Source organism: Struthio camelus, chromosome 7 (assembly GCF_040807025.1).
Source record: "Struthio camelus isolate bStrCam1 chromosome 7, bStrCam1.hap1, whole genome shotgun sequence".
Classification (NCBI taxonomy): domain Eukaryota; kingdom Metazoa; phylum Chordata; class Aves; order Struthioniformes; family Struthionidae; genus Struthio; species Struthio camelus.
In genome coordinates, this window is record NC_090948.1 from 16,978,401 (window position 1) to 16,989,262 (window position 10,862).

The 10,862-nt window shown below is 62.4% G+C and overlaps 2 protein-coding genes across 13 annotated transcripts; one reads left to right on the forward strand and one right to left on the reverse strand.

The window, feature by feature from the left end:
• Positions 1 to 338: 338 nt before the first annotated feature.
• EXOSC1 (exosome component 1) lies at positions 339 to 3,007 on the reverse strand. The gene is made up of 8 exons (XM_068949893.1): positions 2,921 to 3,007; positions 2,561 to 2,676; positions 2,294 to 2,368; positions 1,836 to 1,924; positions 1,536 to 1,569; positions 1,290 to 1,340; positions 1,107 to 1,191; positions 339 to 690 (listed from the first exon to the last, which is right to left on the reverse strand). Exons 1-8 carry the CDS (start codon positions 2,949 to 2,951, stop codon positions 584 to 586), a joined length of 588 nt encoding a protein of 195 aa, XP_068805994.1. The 5' UTR covers positions 2,952 to 3,007; the 3' UTR covers positions 339 to 583.
• Positions 3,008 to 3,142: 135 nt separating this feature from the next.
• Positions 3,143 to 10,537, forward strand: ZDHHC16 (zinc finger DHHC-type palmitoyltransferase 16). Of its 12 annotated transcripts, none has more exons than XM_068949901.1 (11): positions 3,148 to 3,231; positions 6,434 to 6,686; positions 6,908 to 7,102; positions 7,467 to 7,555; positions 7,820 to 7,848; positions 8,069 to 8,202; positions 8,466 to 8,513; positions 9,154 to 9,239; positions 9,596 to 9,719; positions 9,794 to 9,864; positions 10,273 to 10,537. In XM_068949901.1, exons 2-11 carry the CDS (start codon positions 6,450 to 6,452, stop codon positions 10,385 to 10,387), a joined length of 1,128 nt encoding a protein of 375 aa, XP_068806002.1. In that variant the 5' UTR covers positions 3,148 to 3,231; positions 6,434 to 6,449; the 3' UTR covers positions 10,388 to 10,537. The 12 variants fall into 12 exon arrangements, with proteins under 12 accessions (XP_068806003.1, XP_068806002.1, XP_068806006.1 ...); XM_068949904.1 differs by having other exon boundaries at positions 3,157 to 3,231; positions 6,989 to 7,102; XM_068949898.1 differs by lacking the exon at positions 3,148 to 3,231 and adding an exon at positions 4,347 to 5,587.
• Positions 10,538 to 10,862: the final 325 nt, after the last annotated feature.

Sequence of the window (10,862 nt, forward strand, 5' to 3'; positions counted from 1 at the left end):
CAGTTCTGGTTATCACCTCCTTGTTCTGTGCAGGAGGGGGGAAGCTAGGATACTCTCTGCACTTGCTACTGCTGTGGAGAGGCCCAAGAGGAGCCAAACTCTGCAGCGGAGAACAACAGCCAGAGCACCCTGCTGATAGTCTTTATTGCAACAAAGCTGCTAGGCACTCCCCTGCACCACTAGTGGCCTGGAAACAGGCATTTAGCTCCCTTGTGCCTGCACTGCTGTGGGAGGTCATCCCCTCCAGCAACTCCACTGCTGCTCTACAGGAGCCAGCCCAGCTGGCTAGGGGCAGCTGGAGCAATTCCTCTGGACAGTAACTGAGCAGAGCAGAAAGCTCTTGGAAAATATTTATTATGCACAGCACAAATATAAAATCCATCCTGGGAGGGAGGGCCTGGCTGGCTCTTCCAACCTCTGGCAGGTGCAGAGCTGAATGCAGGAGGCTCAAATCCAGTGGTTCCTTGGGCCACAGCAGCCCCTGGAGGGTGGTGGCTAGCAAGGCTCACTGCAGGCTCCAAGGGGCGCAAGCCAGCTGCTGCCAGCCAGCGACAAGCCATGCCCCATTGGGCTGGCAGGGCTGCTAGGTCTGCAGGAACTCGGGCTGCACGCGGGCCACCTTGCGGAAGTCCTTGGTGTGCGTCCGTGGGCACTGCATCTCGCACCAGCTGATAGGCACCATCTGCACCCCTAGGAAGCGTGGCAAGTCAGTGGCTGGTTTCTCAGCACCGCCATCCCTGTGCTGTGGTGCCTTACCTCCCTCCACACAGTGTCTGGGCTAGGCCCCTCTGACTGCCCCAGGGAGCCAAGGGGGCTGTGTGGGTTCGTGCCCAGAGGGCATAGCTCTGGCCTCCCAGCTTTAAGGCAACAAAACCCCTTTCTGCTCCCACTGCGTGACCACCCACCCATCTCTGCTAATAGCCACAGACCTTCACTTGTATTCCTTGTTTCCAACGGTCCAAATCCCTCCTCCCAAGGCCCTTGGGGCCCATGAGGTTCAGCAGCACAGGGGAGGAGGGTGCTTCTGCTCTCTGAGCTGCATCAGCTGCTCCTCACATGGGGCGAGGCAGAACTGGCCGAGCCTGGGCCCTGCTGCCTGTTCCTACCTGCTTCGCTGCGAGCCACCACCACACCCAGCTCGTTCTCCGCCGTGCTCAGCAGGTAGTTGGACTGTGCATCCCCCAGGGAGATCTGGTTAGAAACGGGTTAAGGGAAAGGCCTCCCTGAGGGGACTCGAGCGCAAACCCTCTCCCCCATGCGGGCCCTCCCGGTGCGAGGGCAAAGGATACGACTTTGGCCAGGACTATGTCACCAGGGCGGAAACTCTTGTAAACTTCTACCTGCATGGGAGAGAGGAGACACAAACACACAGTGTGTGGGGGAGCCTGTCAGTGGGGGCATGGCAGGGCAGCCATGGCAGCTGCCCCACAGCTGGGGCAGGACAAGTGCCACCCTGCCAACAGAAAGGAGTACAGGAGGCTGAGCACATGCCAGGGTTGCTGTGGTAGCCCAGAAACTGGCAGTGCCTCACTGACCTTGTCTTTCTCTGTGGCTCGAATATCTTCTCTCCTAGAAGAGGAGACAGAGGGATCTGAGCACCGGAGTGAGCAAACAGGACTCCCCACCCCGCTGCAGGAGTTTCCCCAGCCTCTGTCAATGCCCACCAGGGCTTGCTGGGCATCTTGCCGGCACTCGAGGCAGAGCTCCTGCCAAAGGCTTCGCCTGGCTGGCAGGGACCAGAGCCCAGGCAAAGCAGTGCAGAAAACCCTTCTGCTCATGTTGAGGACGGGCCATTTGGGCACTAGGCCTTGCTGGGAATCCAGCCCTTTCCCTACCGTATGGTTCCCCGGAACGTGGACTTCAGGGGTGTGGAGCCGATGTACAGGATGTGCACCTTGGCAAAGCGGGAGTTAATGCTGCAAACCTGCCAAGAGGAAGAGCTGGGAATCAGTGCCAATCCAAGCGTGGTCTGACCCCAGCACGCCTTCCCCAGACATCCATGCACCAGGACAGGTATAAGGCAAGGGTCCTGCTGCCCATGGCTGTACATGAGAAGGTAGTGTCCCAGGCCCCCCCAGCTCTGTGTACCCAAAGGAGCCGCAAAGGAGAAGGGATACCCAACAGCAAGCCAGCAGGAAAATGGCACTTGTACACCTGAAGAGTGCACCAGGCTCCACAAGCCGTGGGGCAACAAGGTTTGCCAGGTCTGCCACTGCAAGGCTGGCATCTCCCTCCTGCACCCAAAGGGCCCTCCTCCTCAGAGCACAGACCTGCACACACTCCAGTGCCCTACCTTGCATGTCACAACGGCCCCCACATCAGGCAGGAGCTGGGACTCAGCATCTCTCACCACAGACACAACAGGCAGCTGCACGGGAGCAGACGCGAGGGTTAGCTCAGGGCACGATGCACGGCTCACGCACATGGTCGTGCTGGACCATGCTCAGAGCACACACTGGCTGGACAGCCGGAGCCCAGCTGCCCAGGGCAGGCAGCGGGCTGGGAAGGGGCTGCACAGCCTCCTCTGGGGAAGGGCAGTGCGTGCCACAGCCATGCTCACCCCACTCTCCTCGCTCCTCTTCTCCAGGCAGCCAGCCAGCGACGCGAAGATGAAGCCGTGCCGCGTGTAAGTCCCACTGCCGGCGCTGGCTTCCCCGGTGCTGCACAGCCGCTCGCCTGCGGGACGCGCGCGCAGCCTGAGGCCGGCGCCGGCAGAGGCCGCCGGGGCTCGGGCCGTGCTGCCGCCGCCGCCGCCGCCAGGGCCCCTTCTGCAGGGCGGCCCTCTCCCCTATCCCCAGAGCCCCCCGGGCCTGCCTCCTCGCATGCCCCGGGGGGCTCCCCACCACCTCCTTCCCGGCCAGCCCTCCCCGAGCCGCCTAGGCCCCGCGGCGGAGCGGGCGGGCCGGAGCCTTGCACTCACCGGGGACGCAGTACCGAGCCGGAGGCGCCATGCTAACTACTCGCAGTGCACCCGCAGAAAGCCCTCACTCTATTGGCCCCCGGCAGCAAGACCCTGCCGTAAGCGGCGCTACTATTGGCTCGTGCCGGCCCTGCCCAGAGCGCTGGCGCGCTGCCCGCTGGGAGTTGTAGTCCGGCGCCCGCCGAGGGGGCGCTTCCCGGCAGGCCCCGCGCGGCCAGCGCGCAGGCGCAGTGTGCGGGGCGGCGGGAGCTGCCCGTGGGCAGAGGGCGGCGGGCCGCCGGGCATGGAGACGGCGGGCGGCGGGGCCGCAGGTTGCTGGCACGGGGGAGCGGGGCCCTATGGGCTGGGCTGGGCAGGGCATCACTGAGGGATGCCATGGGCCTGGAGGGGACCTGGGTGTCAATGGGGGATGCTGTTGCCTGGAGGGGGCTGGGTGCTGTGGGGCTGGGAGTGAATGGGGGGGGGGTTATGGGCCTGGAAGGGCTGGGTGATGTGGGGCTGGGAGTCGGTGTGAGGGTGCCACGGGCCTGGAGGGGGCTGGGTGCTGTGAGGCTGGGAGTGAATGGGGGGGTGCTATGGGCCTGGAAGGGCTGGGTGCTGTGGGGCTGGGAGTCGGTGTGAGGGCCATGGGCCTGGAGGGGGCTGGGTGCTGTGGGGCTGGGAGTCAGTGGGGGGATGCCATGGGCCTGGAGGGGGCTGGATGCTGTGGGGCTGAGAGTCAGTGGGGGGATGCCATGGGCCTGGAGGGACTGGGTACAGTAGGTAGGGGGTGCTGTGGGCCTGGGGAGTGAATAGGGGTATGTCATGGGCCTGGAGGGGCTGGGTGCTGTGGGGCTGAGGAGCCTAGGTGCTATGGGGCTGAGGGCTTTGTGCGGTTGGCATGGGCAGCCTTTGTGTTATGTTGCTGGGTGCTGAAGGAGGGTGACTCGGAGCTGGAGGCTGCGGGGCATGGGTGCTACTGGAATGGGGGAGCTGGAAGCCAGCAGAGGGTGCCACAGGGCTGGGCTCCGCTAAGCTGCAGCCCCGCAGGGTCTTGCAGGCCTCGCCATATACCTGGGGTAGGGCCTTCCCTAAAGCTCTCTCCTGCTTCTTGCTGTTTTGATGCCTGTGGTGTCCGGCTTGGCCATGCTGGAGGTTGCTGCTGCCCCTTCCCTGGCGGGGAGATGGCCGTGCTTGTGTGGCTCGGCTCCTCAGGGCCATGGGCATGGCAAGGGCTGGAGCTCTGGTGCCAGAGCGAGCCTGTGGTGATGCACGGCTCTGCTGGAGCCTCGTCGTTGCTGTCTGCAGGGGGGAGCCCCGGGGCAGAGGGTTCCTGCCCTGTCCCTAGGCAGCTCGGGCTGACTGCCTTCCGTGTGCCCCTCCAGCTCGGCAGCCACCATCTGTCAAAGGCGAGGCAATCTCTTTAATCAGAGCCTGGCAGTCTTGGGGGGAGCGGGCTTGGCAGGCATATATGCTGTGGGTTTGGAGAGGAGGGCCGGCCCCAAGACCTGCCCCGGCTGCAGCGTTTTACCCTTACTTAGACTAAAAAGATGGGGACAGATGCCACCCAAAGGCTATGCAGCTGAAAGTGCTAATCCACTTCTAATATGTTTCAGAGGAAAACTCTTGGCAGAGTCTAGAGAAAACGTAGGGTAGGGGGTGGCACTGGGGCTTGCTCATCCCACCCCCCCATTACCAGAGTGCAGGAGAAGTAGGAACCTGGGGAGGAGTCATGCTTATGGCCTGTGGCGGATTGCTGGGTCTGGTGGGTCTGACACCCTGATGTCCAGCTGCTCCAAGCCTTGGAGTCAGCCCTACACTCGTCTGGGCAGGGCAGGGCAGGGCAGGGCAGGGCAGAGGGGAGCCCCTGGCTCCTTTGGACAGCCCGTGTGGATGTTGCAGCTCCTGACCTTACCCTCTCTGCTGCTCCCCAGGGGCTGTCCCCTGCCAGTTCCTTCTGGTGTGGCAGCATGTTGGTGGCAGCAGGTATCGTGGCACAGGGAGCTGGTCCCCGCTGGACAGGCTCTGCTGCGGGTGGCACCTTCCTGCTCCCTCCAACTGGCGTGGGTCCCCCGCGGGTTGGGAACTGAGATGGCCTGGGCTCCGTGGTTTGGGCACAGGGCAGCGCTGGGCCCAGCAGCTCTGCTGTCCTGTGGGTCCCGTCATCACGCTGCTTTAGCCGCACTGGGGATGTGGCTGGGTGTTCCCAGTATTAGGGAGTGGAGGTGTTTGGAGGATGGGGGAGCAGCAGGCTGGAGCCAGGCGAATGCTGCTTTAGACCTGGCTCCGTTGCCTTGTGTGGCGAGTCCTGCCTGCCGAGGGGCAGCTCTGTGCCTGCCTCGCCTGGTGCCAGTGGGGAGCTGGAAACAGCAGCTGAGAGAGATTAGGGCAGTTTTTGGGGCCAGGGTGGCTGCGGAGCTGTCGTGAGTCGTGTGGGGGACAGGCTCCGTGGCAGCATGCGGCACTGCTGCCTGGCACTGTGCTGGGGCGAGTGCCTGGCCCAGGCTCGGAGAGTGCCTTCGCAGGACCCTGGGGTGGCCTCACTCCTGGTTAATATTGATGGGCCATGCCTGCACGGAGGCCTCGGGGCCCCGACCCAGCAGATCGTTTGCCTCGTTGCTGGGCCAGCTCGGGTTCCTCCTCGCTCCTAGCACGGCTCTCGGGTGGGATGAAGAGCTCAGCAGGCAGGTGAGCTCTTGGCTGTGAGGGTCTCTTTTCCTGCACAGCATCATGTCTGCCTGTAGCTTCCCAGGGTCAGACCAGCCTGTCCTTCACTGTCACGTGGGGTTATCTGAGGTGAAACCAGGCAAGGGGAAGAGGGGAAGCTGTGGGTCTCCTGGAGTGGGGCTGTGAGGTGGGGAACAGCTCCTGAGGCTTGGTCTGGAGGTTCGAGCAAAGCGAAGCAACGTCCAGGCCCTGCCCTCTGGGGGTAGCAAGGTAATCTTGGTGTGGGTCCTCTGTGCTTGTCTTCTGAGGACTCCCCCAGTCCTGAACTGGGCATGAGGGACTGGGCCTGGGATTGTCCCTTGTCTCTGAGCATCCTTGGTGAGCCCCTGCCCTGGAACTGGCCCAGCATCCTGAACACTTGCGCCTTCTCTGGTTTCCTCTGAGTCAGTCTCTCCGTCTCACTATCCTGGCCCCCTCTCCTCTGGGAAAGACGAGATGGGACTGGAGAGCGTCTACACCCAGCCGTGGAGGGCTGAGGGACCTGTGTCCCCTGCTGCAGCCCCACGGCCTCCAGGAGTGTGGGCTCAGCTCCTCCTACTCCTACTCTGCATCCTTGTGTGGGACATAGGAGAGGTCCTGGCTCTGCTGTGCATGCAGGTGTCTAGCAGGGTTGGTGCAGGGAGCTGGGGTGTCACTCAGGGCTCTGAGAGGGTGCAGGGAGCTGGGGTGTCACTCAGGGCTCTGAGAGTGGCACCAGCACTTCCAGGAGGGCAGAGCCTCTCCAGGGAGTCCCCAGCCCTTGCTGTGGGACGGCTGGGTGCCTGGGCAGTGCAGCGGCCTGCCCATGCTAAGCGTCTCTCCTCGCAGGTGCGGCACGGCAGGGATGAGGAGCCGGCAGCGGATGTTTGCGGCGGTGATGCGCCTGCTCCTCAAATGCCTGCGGCTGGGCCGGCGGCGGCGGTTTAAGCTGGTGCGGCAAGTGGAGCAGCTGTGGCACTACGGGCGCCTCTGCCTCCGTTCCTTGCTCTACAACTCCTTCACCAACAGCGACGTGGTGCTCGATTCCCTCTTTGAGCCTGTCTACTGGCTGGTGGACCACGTCACCCGTTGGTTCGGTGTGGTGAGTGTCCCCAATGGGGAGGGGTGCTCCTGGGGCAATTGAATCTTACCCCTGCAGGGACTGAACCGGCTGCCTGCACTGGGCTTGATGTGTGCTGTGCTTAGCTGGAGGGAGTGGGGGCTTTGGCTTGTGGTTCAACTCGTCTTCCCGTGCCTGAATCCTGCCTTGGTAGAATGGGGCAGGTGCTGCGTGCTCCCGTGACTCAGTTCCCTTTCCCATAGGTGTTTGTGGCACTGGTGATTGGGCTGACAAGCTCCATAGTGGCCATTGTGTACATCTGCCTGCTGCCCCTCATCCTGCAGACCTACACACCTGCCTGGATATGCTGGCACCTCGCCTACGGACACTGGAACCTCCTCATGATCGTCTTCCACTACTACATGGCCATCACCACCTCTCCTGGACACCCACCACAGGTGAGGCCAGGCCTGGGCACCAGTCAGCAGCCCAGCCTCTCCCGGGAGCAGGACCAGCACCAGCTGTAGGGGAAGCTCTGGGCTGCTCCCCAATTTGTGCTGCAGACGACTGCTGGGACCAGCCAGACCACCCTGGGGGCATCACTGCAGGAGCCCTCTTCCAGGATGGGGCGGCTGAGGCTGGGCAGTGCTGGGGCGGGGGAGTGATGGAGAGGTTGGTGGGGGGCAGGTAGTGGGCTGTCCCCAGTGCTGTTTAGGGCTCGCTCAGAGTCATAAGGGAGGTGAGGAGCATGGGAACAAAGTGCTGGAAGTAGGGGACAGGGCAGGGCTTGGGGGCACCAACCCTCTTCTGTCCTGTGTGCAGGCCAAGGACGATCTCACCGGCGTCTCCATCTGCAGGAAATGCATTGCTCCCAAGCCAGCTCGCACCCACCACTGCAGTATCTGCAACAGGTAGGGTCCCTCACCGTGCCCCACTGCCACCTGCACCAGGTAGTGCCCACAGCAGCCTGCTGTGCCCGTGCTGCTCAGGGCAGCTTCTGGGAGGCCTCTTCCCCCGCCACTGCCGCAGTACTGCAGGAGCTGGGCCCCTTCCCTTCCATTGGCTTCATGCCCTGTCTCCAGCATGTGGGGCTGGGAGGGCCAACTGCCTGCCCCCTTCCCAACAGCAGGTGCTTGCATTGGCACTGACACTTGTGCTGCTCTCCTCCCTCCCAGGTGTGTGCTGAAGATGGACCACCACTGCCGTATCCTTCTGCAATACTAACCCAATGTGCTCCCCTGGGGGGCACCAGCCCTGCTTCCTCCTCCTCTCCCTGCCCTGCTCCTCTCCTGAGTCACCTGGCCCCGGGAAGGGTGCTAGGAGCCAGGCTGGGCTTATGGGCCAGAAGGGGCCACCCTTGTCCCTGCGGGGTGGGTTCACATCTGTGGCCTATCACAGTTACACACCTTTAACCCCAGAGGCAGCCTGGCTGAACAACTGCGTGGGGCACTTCAACCATCGCTACTTCTTCTCCTTCTGCCTGTTCATGACCATGGGCTGCATCTACTGCAGCATTAGCGGCTGGGACATGTTCCGGGACGCCTATGCAGCCATTGAGGTGAGCGGGGCAGGCCCAGACCCGCCCTGGCCCTTGCGCCACGGCCTGCTGTGGGAGAGGAAGCGCTAGTGCGTGCAGAGAGCTCCCCGGGTTGAGCTTGCAGCATGAGGCTGGACCAGCCCCGGTCTCTTAGCGACTTTGTTTTCTCTCTCTCACCTCCTGCGGGGCCCCCAGCTGCCCTGGTCCTGCTGCAGGGGGGTGAGTGGGAAGGGCCTTCTCCTCTGAGACATGTAACTGGTGCCCTGTGTTTTCCATCCCCCTAGAGAATGAAACTGCTTGAGAAGGAGAGACTGCAGGTGGCTGCCAACCAGGTGGGACATCCCTGCTCCCCAGCTGCTCCAGGCAGCGTGGAGCAGAGCTGCCCTGCAGCTCTCTGCAGGCTGGGTCCCTGCTCTGGGTCCTGCTCTCAAGGTGTAGCCCTTGGCAGGAACAAACCAGCCCCCATGCTCATGTTATGGGTCAAGAGATCTGGGGCTGGGCAGCTCTGCTACAGGCACTGCCTCCAGCAGTTTGGGGGCTGCTTCCCTGAGTACAAGTTTCCAGCAGCTTTGGCTGCTGTCAGCAGTGGCCTTGGGGCCAGGCAGCATGTTCAGCATGTGCTGCTCAGGCCTTGTCTTCTCGTGGGGGGAGCTGGAGTAGTGGTGTGTACACATTTCAGGCTGAGCATCATCCGCTGTGTGGTGCGGTGTCCTGGCCGGCCCCGTGGCTGCTCCCTGTCCCCTTACCTCCAACCTGCTGCTTCTCACTCATCTGCTGGCTGTCAGGTGGTGTCCGTCTGTCTCATGGCTGTCGCAGACTGCCTCGTCATCACCTTAGCTGTTATGTTGCTGCTGGTCTCAGCCCTTTTTGGCTGCCTGATCCCTGCATTAATCACAGGCACAGCAGTCCACTGATCTGGCCCTTGAGCTACAAAGCCGTTTTTGTAATCCACCCGTCCCTTTTTTTTTGCAGACGTACTACCAGACCCCACCACCCACCTTCTCCTTCCGCCAGCGGGCTTTCCACAAGAGCGTAGTCTACCTCTGGGTCCTGTGCAGGTAACGGGGCACAGGGGCTAGGAGCACGGGCGCTGTGGGAAGCAGAGCTAGATGTGCAGCCTGCTGCAGCCCTGCACTGCGCTGGGACGTTGGTTCCGCTCTGTCTTCCCTTGGGCTGGGCTGACTTTGTCTAGCAGACACCTCACTGTCCTGCTGGCTCTGTGGTCACGGTGGAGCAGGAGAGACTTCAGCTCCCTGTCACACAGGATTAGATGAGCCAGGGTACCTATGCTGCAGTGGGTGCAGGCTGGTCCCTTACATGGGGAGGCAAGCTCAGCCGCCCCCCCTCATATCTACCTCACCAGGGCAGGCCTGCGTGTGACCTGCTGTCCTTTGCTGTCCCTTGCTGTCCCCAGCTCAGTTGCGTTGGCCCTGGGTGCCCTTACGTTGTGGCACGCTGCCCTCATCACTCGTGGGGAAACCAGCATTGAGAGGCACATCAACAAAAAGGAGAGGCAGAGGCTGCAGAAGAAAGGCAAGGTGAGCGCAGCGTCCAGAGGAGGAAGGCTGGCTGGGGCAGGGCCAGACTTGATGAGCATCTCTCTGGCCTGCAGGTGTTCAGGAACCCCTACAGTTTCGGCAGCTGGAATAACTGGAAGGTGTTCTTGGGCGTGGACGTGCCAAGGTAAAGCCCTGGGGAAGCCCTTCTCTAAGAAGGGCAGTAGCATGTGTAGGTGCCAGGACTCCCCAGTTCTCTGCAGGACAGTGACTATCCCCTGCTATGCACTACCCTCAGCTGGCCCTGGGAAGGACCTGGGCTGGCCCTTGGGCCTGGGAGTGGCACAGCCCTCACCTGCCCCTTGGCTCCTTAGCCCTCCCCAGGGGAGAGCTCTGGCCTAGCTGGCACCCCTTTTGCCCACTGCTGCAGGGCAGTAGGCTCCCAAGGGGGCTTCAGCAGAGAAGCTTGGCCTTCCTAGTAGCTCAAGGATGTGGGCTCACTCCCCTCACTTATCTTGAGGGTCCTGCTCAGCTCCTGCAGAGCTGTGAAGCACCGGGAGTTTTTTGCTGCAGGTTTCATTTCTCTCCTCAACAGACACTGGCTCACCCGGGTCTTGCTGCCCTCTCCTCACCTGCCCCACGGAACAGGCCTGAGCTGGGACCTCCCGCCCTGCGTGATGGAGCAGCGTGCACCGCTCCTGGCCATCTGAGGCATGGGGCCTGGGTGCTGTAGTTGTCCTTGCCCTGCAGGCAGGGAAGCGCAGGACCACCACTGTCGTCCTGTTTGGCCCAAGCGCCTGGCTTAAGGCAGGTGCTGGCACGTGCTGCCAGCTGGAGCCAGAGCCATCGGGAACTCTTTGGACTGTATCAATGCCTGAATGCCTGCTCTCCTGGCTCTTTGGTGGCTGCAGGCAGCCCTAAGGGGGGGGGGGGGGGTCACAAGCTGGTGCTCCCCCGCTAGCTGAAGGTGCTGCCCTTCCTACACACAGGTACAGATCAGTGCATGGTGCAGCTTAGCTCTCTGGACCTTGGCTTGGGTAGGGCTGGGATCAGAGGATGGTGTACTTCCCCCCAAGTACTCCCCAGGGAGCCTTTTTAAGAACATAAGAACATCCAATAAACGGTTGGTTTTTTTAAGGAGACTGGCTCTTTTCCCTGGTAGGAGGACGCAGTCTCCTGGTGGCA